The sequence below is a fragment of the Ornithodoros turicata genome, chromosome 3, assembly GCF_037126465.1.
Source record: "Ornithodoros turicata isolate Travis chromosome 3, ASM3712646v1, whole genome shotgun sequence".
NCBI lineage: Eukaryota > Metazoa > Arthropoda > Arachnida > Ixodida > Argasidae > Ornithodoros > Ornithodoros turicata.
In genome coordinates, this window is record NC_088203.1 from 100,299,480 (window position 1) to 100,316,437 (window position 16,958).

A 16,958-nucleotide genomic window follows, 5' to 3' on the forward strand; every position below is an offset into this window, starting at 1 on the left:
AAAAAAATTCTAACTGGCTACGTACTCGCCGGAGGATTGTGGGACTTTTCATCGGCTACGTTTGCGGACTTCGGCTTCTGGAAACTTTTGCCACCATTGAGGAAGGCTTTGGACAATGTTTAATTGTGGAAAATTTATTTCTGTCAATTGAACTTTGAAAATTGCCAAGCGAACCTCACTTTTTTTTTCTTTTGACAGAAATATGCAGTCTTCCACGGATAACCACAGACCCAACAAAAACTTTGCACAGTATCGCAACAGGAGCAGCCGAAAAAAATTTGTAAAAATAACGCTTCAGCCCTGCCTGCTTGATTTTTGCAAAGAAGCGCGCACGGAAGATGCGGGGAGAGGAGGAAGTGTTCTCGCCTTGTTTTACCTTTCTTTCCCCCGGTTTGACCTTGATGCTGGTGACAACAGTTTTATTACAAAGAAACAAAACAACAGTCTTATCACAAAGGCAAAACAAATGAAGGCAGTGACACTTCCTCCTCTAGTCACGCATATCGCGTGCGCTTCTTTGCGCAAATCAAGCAGGCAGGGCTAAAGTGTAATTTTTACTAATTTTTTTGACTATTTCTGTTGCTATACTGTGCATAGTTTTTGTTGGGTCTGTGGTTATCCATGGAGGCAGTGATATGCCATGCATGTATAGTTCTTGTGATAAGGGCATGAGGCCTAGGTGATGCAGCTCTACTTTGAGTACTGGAGAGAAGCCTTAGGTGAGGCCTTGACAGACCCAGGTCTGCTAGCTGTGCCACCCTCATTAGCTTCGGCATACAGTTCAGCAGCATGGCATGGGTCAATCCTGAAGCAGGGTAACACAAACAGTTTGCAGAACAAACTAGGTTATTGCTCGAGCTTTCAGGCAAGAAATGGACGAACAACAACAGTTACAAACAGGCCCTTTTATTTTGCTGCAGTACTGTGAGTGACAAGATTGCTTCGGGTATTAGGGGAGCAACTTCTTGCTCGACAAGCTATGCTCCCAATTGATTAGGTCTTATCTAAAAACTCTCTTTAAAAAAAGGAGTAAACAGAAGGGTGGTAGTACAACTGTACAAAACGATACAACAGGCTAGTGAAGTGTGTTTAGAGTCCAAAGCATTCACACGGTACTGGAGTCTGGCTGGCGCGCTTGGAATGAGGTCTGTGGAAGGGGGTGTTATTCAGACTTGGATGCTCCTGCCAGTTCTGAAACAGAGATGCAAAACATGATTAACATGTCACCTCATAACATTTTTTTTTGTGTGATACTGAGAGCATCGTGGGAGTCTACAAGTCGTGGTACTCTTTGAATGGATTCAAAGCAACCGAGCTGGTGACTAGAATACACAGTGAACCACAAGGGAGGCGATGACTAGACTTTGTCGGCTCCCCAGTGTTTTCTTTTTTTGTGTCGTGTATGGTAGACTTGTGCTCAGCATAATGGCAGCTGCAGGGGCATCCCGTTATCTATTTATAGCACGTGCCCTTTACAGATAAAACTTGACTAAAACAAGCTGCGTTCCCTATATGGACACGTGTATCTTATCACATAAAAGGAATATACATACTAGGGAATTTAACATGCAACTACAGTGACATAATACAAGTTCTGAATTTTTGCTAAAAGCACAAAAGGAAAGGGAATCATTACTGTCATCAACATTGCACACGTGAGGACTGCACAAATAGCTTTGAATCAGGCGATTCGATGTGAAAAGTATTGCATATGAGAGGACTATAGCTTAGTAGACAGCATAGGAAATGGAACTGCAAACAGGGCTAAAACCAAGTGTGCTAAGCTCCGTATCCCAGCCACCTTTGTAACTGCAAAGTGACTTTGAACCCTATACTCAGAGACAGCTCCAGAGCTGCGGGAACGCAGGCAGAGACTGGCGTCCGCACATTGAGCATATGGTTTTTTTAAGAGTTTGCTTTGAAAGCATGGAAACGTAGGTCTTCTCAGACAGGTGTTTTCGCAGCATGATCAGTGCATAAGCAATACTTTGAAGCACCTGAGTGCACAACGTTGCGACTCAGATGTTGTGCGCCCGCCTAAGCCTATCACAGACATCTCAAGATTTGTGGACAGAATTGACTTTTAGGAGCTTATCGATCCCAGAATATAGTAGTAAATTGCAATGTCGCTGGTCATGTGCTAGCATTCAAGAGGCCCTTTGGGTCAAACAATAATTCATTATTTTATGCACCGTGACCTAGGTCAAAATATGCCATTGTTTACTAAATGTCACCCTTCGGTCGAAGTTTACCCAATAGTTTACTGTAACGGCCCTGGCAAATACTTCCTTGTTGCAAGAACTCTGATCAATTTGTTACTTATAAGCAAGAAAACAAGCACAAAGCACAGAATCATAATGTATTGAGGAAGCTGCGCAGCACTGATGCTTTCTGATTTTGATTGCCCTGAGACCCACTCGATGCAACGTCGACGCCCGCTGCATGAACACCGGCGGCAGCCCTCTGATAGGCACTGTCAACGGCTCCTTGGTGCTTCAGGAAGTACGGCCGGATGATACGGTGGTAGATTACGTAGGACCCGTTCTGTCGCGCAGGGAAGAAGCAGTAGACCAGGAAGACTATCTGAAAAGGAAATGATTTAGAGCGTTCAGAGTTATCAATCGCAACAATACAGTTTTTTATTCTGATCGCCGCTCCGTATTTTGTGACACTGTTCTAGGAACCGCGATAATTAGGGCCCGGAAATTTAGGCACTAAAAACAACGAAAATAGGCAGGCATTTAAACCCCGAAAATACCAAAGTAGGCAATAAAAAGCAAAAATAGGCACGTTAATCTGGTATGCTCTTTGGCTTTCCTGATGTTTCAGAATGCTCCATCGAGGGAAACTTGCTTGTTTAAAGGCTACGGTACCATACAATCTTTGACATCTGGTACATGAATGCTGAGTCAGCCGGGAAACAAGCTATATTGAATAATACTTTGTTTTCCCACCCTCGAAGATCTTGAAAGGCCCAGAGTGGCCAAATCTTTGGATCAAATATACACAAAAAGGAACAAAAGGTGCAAACATGCTGTAATAAAAACAAAATGCAGTACTCAGCACGAAGCCGCGCTCGCACTTAAACCTCTGAAAAAGGCTCTTATGGCATCTAAAAATGCTAAAAATGCTCTAAAAAAGGCTACAATGCAATGGAGTTGATAAAAAGGCAGGTAACCCCGAAAATGTTGCATTAAGGCGTTTCTGGGCATTTATAGGCAAATGCCTAAAAATCTGGGCCCTAGTGATGTGTTAAGTGAAGTTAAGTGACATTTAGCATAGTTCAAAACCCTGCTTCATACACAAGAGCAGTCTCAGGGTGGCTACCAACATGGAATTTTCGGGGAAGTTGCCAAAAAAGCAGCTGAAGCCGCAGACAAGTGCAGACGACTACATGCAGCGAATCACGAGTGCCAATCGGCGGTTGAGCGGCAACGCTGCAGCAACGTTGCTGCGAGAAACTGTTTCCGATATGATGAGCTCAGAGGCAGAAAGTAGCGCAGCCTTGCTAATAACCAACTTTTAACAAAAAAGGACAAGTTACAAATGAAGCACAGTACTAGCTCTCTTTACTGCAGGAAGGGGAAGAAAAAAAATTCTAACACGGTGAGGAGAAATATATCTGTTTGTTTGAATTTGATAAATGATCTGTATTATCCATTTATTTAATACATGATCTGTTTTATGAGCGAGAGGGGATTCTAGAGAGCGTGCGGATTATGGACCGCCTGCTCTCAGCTACGATCACCATTCTTATGCAAGTGCACGTTACTTGTTGCATAATACGCTGCAGCCAAAACTCAAATTTATGGAGGAGTGCGTTCACTGCTCCTTTAACGCTCCACATGGATGATGCACGCACGAACAACACATACCATGCTATCAAATTATTGGCACCCACGTCAGTGTCTGAACCCGCAAGCTTGGCGTCAGTGCAGACCAGGACCTAGTAGATTATAGCGACCATGTCATAATGGGCAAACCCAATGACGAGCCCGTGTGCACAATCCGCTAGGGGCGCCACTCGTCGGCCCGTGAGACCTGCATCGTGATTGGACGATGGAAATTTGAATTTTGAACGCGCAGAAGCGGTAGCACCATTACCGTAGCACTGCAGGCGACAGCAACGGTTCCTACGAAAACGGGTAGAATGATGCTAATCAACTTTAGAAAGAAGCATCTCCCATGGGACATATACCGCTTGTACAAAAATACTAAGGTAAGCTAAAGTACAGAGTACCGTAGAAATCGAAAAAGCAATAACCGAGCCGAAAAGTAGCGCCACCGCTAGCCTCCAAATGCGGCGCTGGGAAGGCATCCATATGACATAGTCACTAATCTAGTAGGTTGCGTTGCGGACAGATTACCAACTGAATCCACAAGCTTTCAGGCTTATGGATTTTCACGACTTGTTTCGGCTTAGTGCAAGCTTACCTTCGCGAGCCAGTAGAACGGGAAATACCGGAGAATTCCGTCGGCAAAGAAGTCCACAACTGAGAAAAGAGCAAAGACTACCCAATACGTTAACCACTTCGTGTCATCCTCCTTTGTGGTACTCTCGATGGCGCGCATGCTGCAAAAAAAAGAAAAAAATGCCTACGCTTTCATAACTTGTCACAAACATGTGCCGTAAGGAATAACGTCCACACTTACGAGGCGTATGCGGGGATGACAAACCCGACAAAGTTACAGATGAACTGTGCAAAGTAGCCGATGATCATGTACAATGCGAAGAATGCACTAAGGCCTGAAAAGGAGAATTACAAAAATTACAATTCCATACACGTGAGACATTCCTCTGTTGTTTACAGCTGTAAGTCGAGAGGAGTTTAATCGAGTCAACACACTAAGGTTCTGATGAGCATTTCAAACATGCATTGGTGCGTGTGTACGTAGAAAATGTGCAGAGACAATGTGTAACTTTCCCACCTAGTATAAGGGACAATCGAGGCAACCCAGTGTAAGTTTCAACAATGACGAAGATGGCTTTCAGAAACGCAGGACCGTGGTCAACAGCAGCCTCGGCTGATTTTGCACAACCCACAAGCCTTTGTAACAATGTCAGTCGAACACCGACCTGTTCAACTTCTACATTTGGATTGTATATTGAAGCTTCGAACAGTGGACCTGATGTTGGTAGGGGCGGTGCTTGTACATGAGGAACAAAGGCCAGAGACGTTTCTATCGGATTATGGGTAGCCAGCGCGGAAGGCTCGGCAGCAAGGCCTTGTGGAGGTCTGGCTTGCGGAGGCACTTGGGGTACTTTTGTGATTGCAGAAGTTTGGGAAAGTGCAGATCCGGCGAATTGTGCTGAAGGCATCTGGTCTGCGGGTTTCCCGAGACTGGAGTCGGATGCAGGTGGGGGTATGGATGGTACTGGTGGGGGTCCTATCGACGATGGTGCCCCAATGCTGCTCCCACTAGCGGTTGCAGACGCGTTCACATTTTGTATAAACCCGGACGGTGGTGGTGGCGGGTCCATATTTATTTGAATTTAGCCTATATTGTCCCCTCCAGCTTGGCAATCCCGCTACACACCAGCCCCGCAGGTCCAAACCAACCGCGCGCGCAAACGTCGTTTTCATCATGCAATCAAGCACAGCAGTCTCCTGTTTGGTGAATCCGGCATGACCAACTCAAATTGGCCGTAAATTCTAAAACAGGTATGGTGACTCGAACAACACCTACGAAATAACTTATAATTATAACAAATAAGTTCTAACTACGGTGAACCGGCGGAAGAACGAGCCTGGCGGCTATCACGTGGAAGATATCACGTGGTTAGGCCTACGCGTCTCATTGGTTCAACGGGGGCAGTTGACTTTTCAACAGTGTTGTTACGCGAAAGTTACGATGGCTTTTGATATGTGTACAGAATGATTTGAAAGTGTTATGTGCTGGACAAAAACCGCATATTATATCCCCAACTGTTTGCGAAACAAAACAGTGAAAGACTTGGAACTTTGCTGTCTGTTGATGTGAGCGGCGACGCCGCAACGTAAGCTACGATTCTACCTTTTTGCACACCAATGGAACAATTCTTCATCAACGTACGTAGTCCTACGGTATCTTCAGCGTGCTCTATGACAACAACCGCTTGTACATAGGCGGAAAGTTTTTGATCTGCCGGAGGGGGCCGGGGCACAATGCCCCCCCATACAGAGAGGTCTGGCAAGGCAACGTTGGCAAGGTATCAGGAATTCCGTGTGACGTTATGAGACGAACTTTTACAGGATTTTCATCATCACTCGCATGCAATCATGCAATACGTGATCGATTCTTAGGATATCCCTCGAAACGTCATCTGGAGTGTCAGCTGGGTAGTCTTCCCGGAGCGGGCCTGCCCCGCCTCCCCCCCCCCCCCCCCAAGGAAAGTTCCGGGGAGGCTCAGGCCCCCCCCCCCGTTCCCCAGTCGGCGTCTATACGCTGGTAGGCAGAGCATGTACCGTAGCAGGTACTAAAACACTTGTAACCAGGGCCGCCGAGAGAAATTACGGACCCTGGGACCAGTGCTGCCCGGGTCCCCCACCTCACGTCTCGGTAACAACATTTCTTTTTTTCAAAGCTGAGGCGGTGACAAGAATATTCACTGTGTCGCCTATCAGCTCATGTATGACCAAGCTCATATGTCGTGTGCGCGCCAGTGTCTTCAGCTCGTTCCGCAGTTTGAGATAAGCGGTGCCACCCGATAAACAGCACTGGCGAAAGCGACGTTGAAAGAGTTGAGCGCGGCTGTTTGTCATTTTCTTGTGTCGCTTTACTTTTCGCACATCACGCTATGTTATGTATGTGTATGTATGGTACTATCTTTGTCAAATTGCACGTCCATAACGGTTGGAGAGCGCAGCGATTGGGGTGGCTTATTGCAAGGGCGTTTGTATGCTGTTGCCTGTTGCTTCCTGGTTGCCGGTGCTGAGGATATGGCGAGTTCGCGAAGCGGAAATTCGTCATCCGTTTAAGCAACCAAAAGGAGGGGAGTCCTTGAAGTTCGCCTGCGAGACCTTATTGGAGAGCCTCAAAAGAATCTCCATTGTCTGAGAACTTTTTCATGGAGGGGAGAACTTGTTTTCTTCTCGCTCGTTCTTAACTGTGACCTTGAAAACGGTAAAGTCGTTCAACTATAGGTAAATAGCAAGGTTGTGACCCCAACCGCCGAAGTTGGGGGTTGGAGAGAGATACATGGACGTGCTAGAAAAAACTAGTGCAAACGGTGCAAGTTCATGCATTCGATTCAGCGGGAGTGCAAGCCTTTGCAACACGAGTTCACGAAAATGCTGCACCGATGATACTGTGTGACTTGATTTTGATTTGATTTGACTTTACTGGCGCAAGGATATCAAAGATCATGCTGCGTCGAATAATTTTGTTGAGTTACTCTACATTAGGTCCAGTTCAGTCAGGTATTTGCATTATCAGAGACTATGAATTTCCTATGCCCATTGTCAGATCTTTCCGGGGGCATGTTTTCCTGGACCCGTGTAACGTTTCGTGCACCGTGAGGCAGACTGCGTGGATCGACGCAGGGGCGGGTCGAGACACTCGATTTGGGGGGGGGGGGGATTTCTTTGTCGGAACGCGTAGTGGGGGGAGGGAAGAGAGGTAATTCCAATGTATAAACTGACTTTTTTTTTGTGTGTGTGTGTGGGGTGATCGCCCAACCGCCCTCCCCTTGGATCCGCCACTGAATCGACGTGAAAGACGACGATGGTAGCGGTCGTTTTTGACAATGTTTTATCATGGATGTGGAGCATACTGGCAATCAGTTTTGTTAAGATGGGCCTGTTTTTACTCCTCGAGTCAACTTATAGACAATAATCCATCAGAAATTTGCGATGCGAGGCAGTGCAGACCAGTGGTTTATCCAGAATCTCAAGCACGGAGGGGTGTTGGAAAATTGGGGGGGGGGGGGGGGAGGGTCATTATTATAGTTAGGTCATGACAGCTGAACATATCATTACCGACATGTGCCTAAACCAGAAATCACAAACTCACCCCCTGTAGATGGTACACGGGTGAAAAAGTTTGCGGGGTGTCTCTGAACATTTTTTTTTTTGGGGGGGGGGGGGGTTCTGGATAAATCATTGGTGCGGACGTCTGTGAGAAACCATCTGAGGCTTACACCTTTCCATTCGATTTGGCACAGTGTACTTCGCACGAGACCAGGACCTGTCGCGCACTTCGTCTGCACTCCTTTACACTGCCTCTTTCACTTTTTCGCGAGTCGAAGAAAGCTACTGCGTCTTTCGCGTCAACTCTGTTCGAGCAACATGTCGCTATTCCGAAAGGACTGTGTGTGACAAGGCCGGGCACTGGCACCGCGTTCGATGCCACCACCGCTCTTCCACTGCATGGCGAGCGAGGTTGCTCGGAGCAGCCAAGTTCCAAGAAGCCGACACTCTTATCTGACGACCTCGCGACGGCCAATTAAAAATAAACCCCAGTCGCAGGCAGCCCTATACAGGTATGCGGTCACCTATTTCGGGTACACACATCAAGCGGTCCGGCTTGCCACGAGACTTGCTCGTCATGCTTTACAGTGTGCGCTGAGCGTCCCTTTTGTTACTACAGTTGGTTCGAGATGCTATAGGTGTCTTTGGCAACAGCATTCACCATCTGGAGCGAAAGTGCGGAACACACATGATTTTTGTTGTTGTTGTTGACCTACAGTAAAGTAGCTCTTAAAACAAAGCTTCACCACACATAGCACGGTGAAGACCAACCATTGTGCAGAGTGGTACCTCTATCAGTCTTGATCTGTGCAACGTGCGGGGCGTACGCCTTTTTGTGACAGTTAACATTTCCGCATAAGTGTCACAAAAAGGCGTACGCCTCCAGTTTTAAACAAATCAGGGGTGGGAACGATGTCACTCGGGCTGATGGTTGGCTAGGAGCGTGCTATGTGGTGAAGTTCATTTTTAAGAGAGTAGTGCCTAAAAGGAGACAGAAAAGCACTGCTGACAGTACCCGGCCAGCAGTTCCTAATACTCGACTCCCGACAGTGTAGATGTCCCCTAAACAACTCGATTAATAAGCGATCCATTACGTGAGGATATTGTCAGCTTATACGAGTGTATTTGAATATTTTATTGTAACAGGAAAACTCGTCAAATTAACGGCGCAAGGTCACAAGACAAATGAATCGCCGACCGGCTCGCTTTCCATTCCGTATGCAGTACCGACTGGTGTCTTGGTGCTTTACGGCACAAGGGCAGCTACGGCCAAATTGTGCCAAGACCACGTGATGTGTCCGTACGCTGTGCGCTGACTTGAGACAAATAGGGTCCTATGTATCATTGATTTGAAGAGAGCAGTACTGTTGTTGTTGGTACTGCTGGTAGGGTGGCCACCAGGCCGGTTATTTGCTCGCTCTGCCGGTTGCCGGTAAGAAGGTGATACCGGCAGCCATTTTGCCGGTGTTTGTCGCCCAAGACCTTTCATATGGGCTTTTGCGGGGTTTTCTCTTCAACATTCCACTACAGGTTGAATAAATCTGGAGCATAGATCCAACTCCGCAGTCATCAGTTCTTTCCTTAGTTATTCATTATTTTTATTATTACACACAGGAACATATGTTTCCTCGTATTATCTCTCTCTCTCTCTCTCTCTCGTTTTCTGTGTGTTCTCTTCCACCCCTCACCCACTTCCCTTTCCCGCGGCCCTTTCCTCCTTTCCCTATATTCCACCTCCTCTCCCTCAGCCGGTATTTTTCACTACGAAAGGTGGCAACCCTAACTGCTGGCAGTGGTTTCGAAAACGAAGACTGGCAGTCGATTTTCAAGCTTTGTGCGAAGGGTTGCGGTTCTGATAACCCACAGTACATGCAATTAGACTGCCTTTGGAGCTCAATTCGGGACATCTTCTGGACGACAACACATTTCCTCTGCAAGAAGCGTGCCGTTCCGTCGCAACAACAACTTTGAATACCCGTGAGCGCCATTGGTGAATCGAAAAGAAAATCCTGCGCTTAGTTCTCGTCGCTGGAGAGGCGGCACCCCGGAATCGTGCGAAAATCATGCTCTATACGGAGCTCGCAGAGGATAGCGCGCGACGAATTTTTCAGCGAAATCGTTATCGGTCCGACGAAAGGAGGTTGGAAACCCAGCCCACACCGGCATCGTGGAACGGATGGGACCATATACCTTCCCTCTCCCAATTTCAGGAACTGTCACTTTTTCTACTATCACTCTGTAGGCTGGGTTTCCAGCCTCCTTTCGTCGGACAGACAGCGATTGCGCTCAAAAAGTCCTCGCGCGTCATACTCAAGTGCCCCGAGAAGCATGATGTTCGGCTATTTTTCCCCGATAGGATAAATCCTGAATATCACTGTCAATTATCATGAATTTGAGTAAATTCGGCACGCTCTTCATGTTGGTGGGGTAAAAAAAGTCACCTTTACTTGGCAAATTTACGAGTTCAGTTCGCAAAAATTTACATAATTAAACTTAGGTTACACGACATGCACATTAGGAGGTGGCAAAAACCTAGTAACAACAAATGCCGTTGACCGTATGATTCTAGGTGGCGTAGTTTTTTTTTAATTAGAATTCAATGACACGTTCTCTGGGACACCCTGTATGTACCTGTTTGCGGTAAGGCGCGCTTCGACGTAATATTGTTTTAGTAGCCAGCTCCACTCTTAATGAGCTTTCATAATTTCATTTAATTAATAAAAATGGGTCGGCGGTCTTCATTAGAAAGTTGCAGAGCCCCGAGGTCTCAACGCGCAAAAATGGAAACTGCGACGAGCTCACGTGGTGCGCTGCACGTTTCTTGCTGAGTGCTATAGGTACATTCTGAATTAAAAGTTCAATTCAATTAAAAGTTACAGAAATCAAGTGACGAGAAATATATCTGAATGACATATTGTCAAGCAGTATCTTTAGCACGATGTATCTGACATACTATAGGTTCCTACCTGTATCCTGGCCGAAGTGCAAGAGATTTAGAGCAGTTAATACGTGTAATATAGTACACATATTAACTGCTGGGAATACTACGTAGCATATGAAAAAAAAAGTGACCATGAACTATGCGGCGTCAGTGGGTCAGCGACATGAATGCTACTAAATATCATAAAAGCATTTAGTGTTTATATAAGAAATTGTCCCAATAATGCGAGTACTCCGTGCGGCATTTCTAGTCACCTAAATCGTCTTGCGTCATCTATCGCCTTGCATTCGCAGTCGAGCAAATCGTTTTTACAGAAACCAGCTGGAAAGGGGGAAAAAGTCCTATCCCACTACAAACATTATAGCGCGCGACGCAAACATACCAATCATACGTCACAAGACAAAGAAAATGGAAGACTTTCGAAACCAAGATGAAAACAGTAACGTTCAGGGGAAATGCATCCTAACTGAATAAAAAGGTTCATTTACCGAGACAGTACTGTACGGTCTGTGTGTCGAATATGGGACGACTGGATGACATTCCATCCGTTATAAGTGCAGCAAGGCCGCTGCTATACTACACTGCAAATAATACGCTTTCTTTTACCGACGGCACCACTGCAAAAGCTGCGCGGAATCATGTCTACGTCTGGACTAGGGCGCAGCTGTTTTTGTCGATGTGGCTTTGAGATCCGTTAAACGCACGTACGTTCTATTGTGTACAGTTTAACGACGATTCGCCAATGTGCGCTTGGTTGAGTCACCCGCGGAAGTATGTCCATGCTTGGATTGATTGAGTACTCTCGTTTAAAAGTGCGTGCATTGTCTAAAATGAGGTTCTCGTATGGGTACCAGTTGCTGGTTTGAGCTGAGGATGTTTCGTTGACGAGCGACGCGAGATATGAAAGGGTCTCGCAGCAGTGAAAGCTTGAGCATAGAAGTAAAATGCAAGTGAACTGGTGTATACTTAGGGAGTGACTTTTCGGGTTAAATGAATTTCTCAGATTCGGGGGGTAAAAATCGGGCGCTATGTTTTAAAATCTAATTCATGGAGAAATCGGGCGATAATTGTGCCTTCGGGTATTATCGGGCTCTTTTTTGCTCTTTCGTTGTTCTTTATGCGAGATCGTGACCTTCCAGCGGTAATCCCCGAAGGCATAGACAGTGTTGACATGCCTGGGTGTATTGCTTGGAAAGTAAGTGACCCATCCTTACATGTGTTACATGTGGCGGCCTTTGTTCGTCTTCAGTGGAAACGTCACTTGAGGATTTCATAGTGACTGGAATTCGGGGAGAAATCGGGTTTAATCCGAAAAAGTCACTCCCTATAGTATTATTTGCAGTGTAGTAGCAACGTCGACTATATAGTATACTCGACGTTGGTATCATCATCCCTCTGCTTGGGGGGGGGGGGGGGGGGCACTTGTCTTGTGCTGTTCGTTTTTATCCGTCCCCCAAGCTCAGCGACATGTTGCCAACGTGAATGAAAGCTTCTCACGGTTCAGTCCGAGAAGTTTATATCGTGATTCCTTCCCCGTTAGCACCGCGTACCAACTGTGGCTGTGATCGGTGTACAAACGTGAACAGACGATGGGAGTGGGGTTAGCGTGGGTGATGTTGGCAGCATGCCCCGCTATGTTTGCGGAAAAGACAAATGGACGGAACACTAAGACGAACAGTACAAGACAAGTCTTGTCTGTTTGTTTCCGTGTTCTAGCCAATTATCTTTTCCCCAACGTCAATCGAAGATATGTTGCCGACGTTGCGTATGCACCAGCACGCTTGCACATACAGCTTCGATGTTTGTCATTACTCCTGGGCAGACTTCAGGGCGAACTGTGCCGATTCGCCTGGAAATTTGTAAAAAAAAAAAAAAAAGTAAGAAAACGGCATAGCACAGTGGGATTTGTGAGATTCACCACGTGATCTGTGCGTGCAAAGCGTATTAAAAAAAAACAAACTATTCATGTAATTTTGATCCTGTAGCACACGGTTTACCGATTGTGCTTTCTAACGGAGCCGCCGGCATCCATGACTGCATCATTGTCACTGGTCGCGTAACACCTGTTCACGTTTCCCCGACACGTTTTTCCCCGATGCAGAATTTTCGCCGCAGTTCGACATCGCCTCGCAGCGCCCCACAAGTTTGAGCGTCTGCGGCGTTACGCATCATTTCTACGGCAAATATATTCCGTTTTGGGGTAGGCCGTACGTCGTAGAACGTATTGGATTAGACACGACATCATGCAGTTACGGCGATCGTGTGAAGGGCACTCCAACGGGGAATACACACTGGATGGCGCCAGCTGTGCCTTCGAGTTCACGGATTGAATAGCGGTTCCTCTGGAATGCGTATAGTAAGCTATGGCCGGTTTCACTGGGCGTGGATAGTCTGCCCAGGACGCTTACTAACCCCCACTCCTTCCTGCTGTCCTCTCTCCATCTGTCCACATCTGTACGCCGCCCATAGCCACAGTTGCTTCGCGGCGCTAACACGGAATAAATAAATAAGTAAACTGGGCATGGGTACCAAAGAAACTGATGACTGACGTCGGTAAATGCGCATTACGCCAGCCATTATGATAAGGACACCGGATCGAAGTCTCGAACGCACACATAACGAGCATTATCGTCAGGTTTCAAAGTTGGCGCGCTCCAAATGTCGCGTGACGACACGTGAAAAAACATTTTGGTTGGCCGGGATTTCAAAGTTGCGATTGGGCACCGGGCGGGAGCTCGTGGCGAATCACGGGAGAAGACTACGGCAAGCAGTTTCCATCATCATCACGTGGGAAGAGGTACATCTGCCGCTTACTACAGACGGTAATAATAATAATTCGGGGCTTTACGTCGTGATGCCGCAGTGGTCTGGCTGTGGATTAATTTTTGCCCACCTGAGGATTCTTTCACGTGCGCCGAAATCTCGACACACTGTACACCACATTTAACGTACCTCGCGGAAGACGGCGTGTCTGAGCAACTTGTATACCCTTCCATCAAGTTGCCACCGTCCTCGGCGGGGTTCGAACCCGCGATCTTGGGATCAGCAGGCGAACACGCTACCCACTGAGCCTCCGAGGGCGGCCACTACAGATGGGATTGATTGATTGATTGATTGATTATTGGACGCTAAATGGCGCAACAAGAACTGAGGTCATACTGCGCCAAGTAAATCTAGTTAGTGGTAGTACTAGGTAGTTAATAGTTAACTAACTAACAGAAGTTCGACCGTAATGACATGTTACCGCGACAGTATAGTGAAGTTGACCGACTGCGCCAAGCAGCACCACCACCAATAAGAATAATAAACATTTCAAAAGCAGCTTGTGGTGCTTTGATGTTGCCAGGCTTTGGTGGTGTTTGCTAGGCCAACAAAAGTGCGGATTAATCCAGAGTGAGGTCAAGTGAACCAACTATTACGCCACGACTGACAAGTAGAGTGAGGTGATACTACATCCTGCGTGCATGAAAATCCTGAGCAAATCCCTGTTCCCCAGCAAAGCCACAACGACGTGGTAGAATTAGGAGATACCATATCGTTTTGGCATTACGGGGGAGATTTCCATCTCAGGGATGTGATAGTCCTGTCTGTTTTGGGCGTTTTTGGTAGGTATTTTGCGGGATGTGTGGGGTGGTGCAATATCTTCGGGGGGAGTAGTTAGGAGGGGTGAGGATGCTGGGAAAACCCCTGCTGAGGAGAGGCGAGTAAGGAGGATCGTAGCTGCATCACGTACCGGAAGCAGGTGAAAATAACTTTTAGGTGAATAAGCGAAACTGACGTGGCGGTATATCAGGGCCTCACGCATATATCACCTCTACGCTATCGCGGAAACTCCACAGGAAATATTACCTCCAATGTGTGTAACGCACAAAAGTGCTCCGTGTTTACCGTCTCGGAGAGTAGATAAAACTATCCGTCAGTACTTCGCAAGCACGTGCAGGATGAACGGTTTCACCAGCGCTGAACGTTACAAGAAGAAAGAAAGAAAGAAAATATCAATTGCTACTTGTTTCCGGAAATGTGCGGGACTCCCACCTGGCGGTATATTTCTTTCGCTGCGCGCTGCTTGAACATTTTCGTACCAAGCAAAATCATGTATATATCGAAAATTGGAAAATCCAGACATCCGGTGAAGGTAGAGTTTGAGGAGAACGAAAACACGGGACGAGAAGGACATACGACAGCCTTTCCTTCTCGTCCCGTGTTTTCGTTCCCCTCGAACTTGAGGCGGTTGCGGTCGGTACTTTTTGCTACTACTAATGCTGTGATACAGGCACCGGGATCTTTATTTGGACAAAGACAAAGTGCGGTTTACGTTAGCTACGGTAGGGAAAGCTGTCTCCAAGCGTACAGCAACGTTTACGAGAAACGTCGCATGGGAAAAATAGGAAAAGCCTTGAGCGTCTAGTTCAAGGCCATCTTTTTGGAAGGAACGGTATGTGCGTGCCAACGGCCTGGACGTGAAATGCGAAAGCCGTGCCGGGCATGCGAATACGGAAAACAATATTTGTATTTGTCCTCTGACTCAAGGTCATCTTCCCATCTTGGAATATTTATACAACTGCGTCAAGAACGGACACGAGGGTAGATGTTCCATAAAATACGGACGTCGAGAGAGTACGGCTTAACAGAAAAATAAAAGCAAAATCATCTTCCGGTTCCCCCGATGTACTGCCACCGTGGTGGGCAAATAAAAAAGAAAATAAAAAAACACGAATATGCCCCGTTTGTCGTCTCTGCTACGAAACGAGGTCAGGAGATCATTCTGCCGAATGCAGTGCAAGCTCATTGGGAGGGCGAGGCAACACAACTAATATTTTACGCACTGACGTTGAAGCAAGGGGGGGAACCTAATGACTGTGACGTTGGAAGTAATGGGCAGCGTACCTGTAACCGGTCCGACTATTTACATCGGGAGCACAAGGTCAAATTGCCGGTTACCCGCCACCATGTTCTTCCTCCACGCGGCTTTTTATCCGTGTACGGAGCTCCTAAAAAAGCGTTACGGCCTAACAGTACTGTTCAACGCCGGTATCAGTGACAGGCGGATGAAATTCGCCGGTGACGAACTGGATGCACATACTAATCTGCTGTCTTCTATTCGCAGTCACAGCAGGGCACATTGTTCCCTCTGGGTGGTATCTGATACGAAGACCGGTGTTGTAATAAAAAAAATACAATATAAAAAGTTGTCTCAGAGACGTCTATGCCCGTGCACGCACAGCCGGCGACACCTATACATGAGTCATATATTGCCTTCCCGTTTCATTATGTGACGTTCTGTACAATCAGCGACATTGCAACGTGCCTTTTAGAGTGCACGTATGTTTACGCAGGATCCGGTTATACACTGCAACCGCATAATGCATGTCAGTGCTCAATAAACAATATGCCGTCAAGCCACCTTACGGTTATCTATCGATCTCAAGAGGGAACGAAGCAAAAATATGCTGGGATATTTCGTGTTTGTAATACATGTATGCCAGCCGTACCAATGTATGTTTCAAACAGCGGTGCTGACAGAGGAGACATGCAACTGATGAAAGAGCAGCGGTAATTCATATGCGAAGCTTTGTAAGCATATACACGTGGAATAGATGCGGCCAGCGTGGAACCGTCCCTTATCGAATGCGTTGAAATGACGCAGTTTGTCACAACGTACCGAGTCCGATGTAAGCTCGCTTGACACCAGTCTTCGCTTGGACAAGGTTGAGGACGTCTTGAACCTTGGGCGGGAGTCCAGCTATGGCGGCTTCGACCCTATCCACGATTTCCTTTGTATTCACCATTTTGGCTGCTAGCTTTGAAAACTTCACTATATGTTGCCCGCTTGAGGTGCTCCTTCGATGAAGGGGGGACACAATGCAGGTGGGACTGGTGTCTCGAAAGTTTGGCGCGCGACGCACTCCCTCGTCCCAGCAAATAGTTTAATGAAAAGAAAAGGTAAGGGAAAAGGAGGCGGAAAGCGACAGGAGGTCGTCGCTAGATGTCGACACACGAAAGAGGAAGGGGGATTGAGAGAGTAGCGACAACTTTTGCTTAGAGCGCCGCTGACCACGTTGGAATAA

General features: G+C 46.9%; 1 protein-coding gene across 3 annotated transcripts; it reads right to left on the reverse strand.

Moving 5' to 3' along the window:
- Positions 1–890: 890 nt before the first annotated feature.
- Positions 891–16,828, reverse strand: LOC135389004 (receptor expression-enhancing protein 5-like). Of its 3 annotated transcripts, none has more exons than XM_064618909.1 (5): positions 16,553–16,828; positions 4,654–4,747; positions 4,435–4,573; positions 2,418–2,583; positions 891–1,191 (listed from the first exon to the last, which is right to left on the reverse strand). In XM_064618909.1, exons 1-5 carry the CDS (start codon positions 16,677–16,679, stop codon positions 1,163–1,165), a joined length of 555 nt encoding a protein of 184 aa, XP_064474979.1. In that variant the 5' UTR covers positions 16,680–16,828; the 3' UTR covers positions 891–1,162. The 3 variants fall into 3 exon arrangements, with proteins under 3 accessions (XP_064474979.1, XP_064474980.1, XP_064474978.1); XM_064618910.1 differs by lacking the exon at positions 16,553–16,828 and adding an exon at positions 11,379–11,506; XM_064618908.1 differs by lacking the exon at positions 16,553–16,828 and adding an exon at positions 4,930–5,569.
- Positions 16,829–16,958: the final 130 nt, after the last annotated feature.

Excerpts from the sequence above, each read along its gene's own strand:
- LOC135389004 (XM_064618908.1), bottom strand. The coding sequence starts at position 5,482 with ATGGACCCGCCACCACCACCGTCCGGGTTTATACAAAATGTGAACGCG. Across the intron at positions 4,574-4,653 it reads GTCATCCCCGCATACGCCTC|CATGCGCGCCATCGAGAGTA; the intron begins GTAAGTGTGGAC and ends TTTTTTTTGCAG. Across the intron at positions 1,192-2,417 it reads GGGCGTCGACGTTGCATCGA|AACTGGCAGGAGCATCCAAG; the intron begins GTGGGTCTCAGG and ends TCTCTGTTTCAG.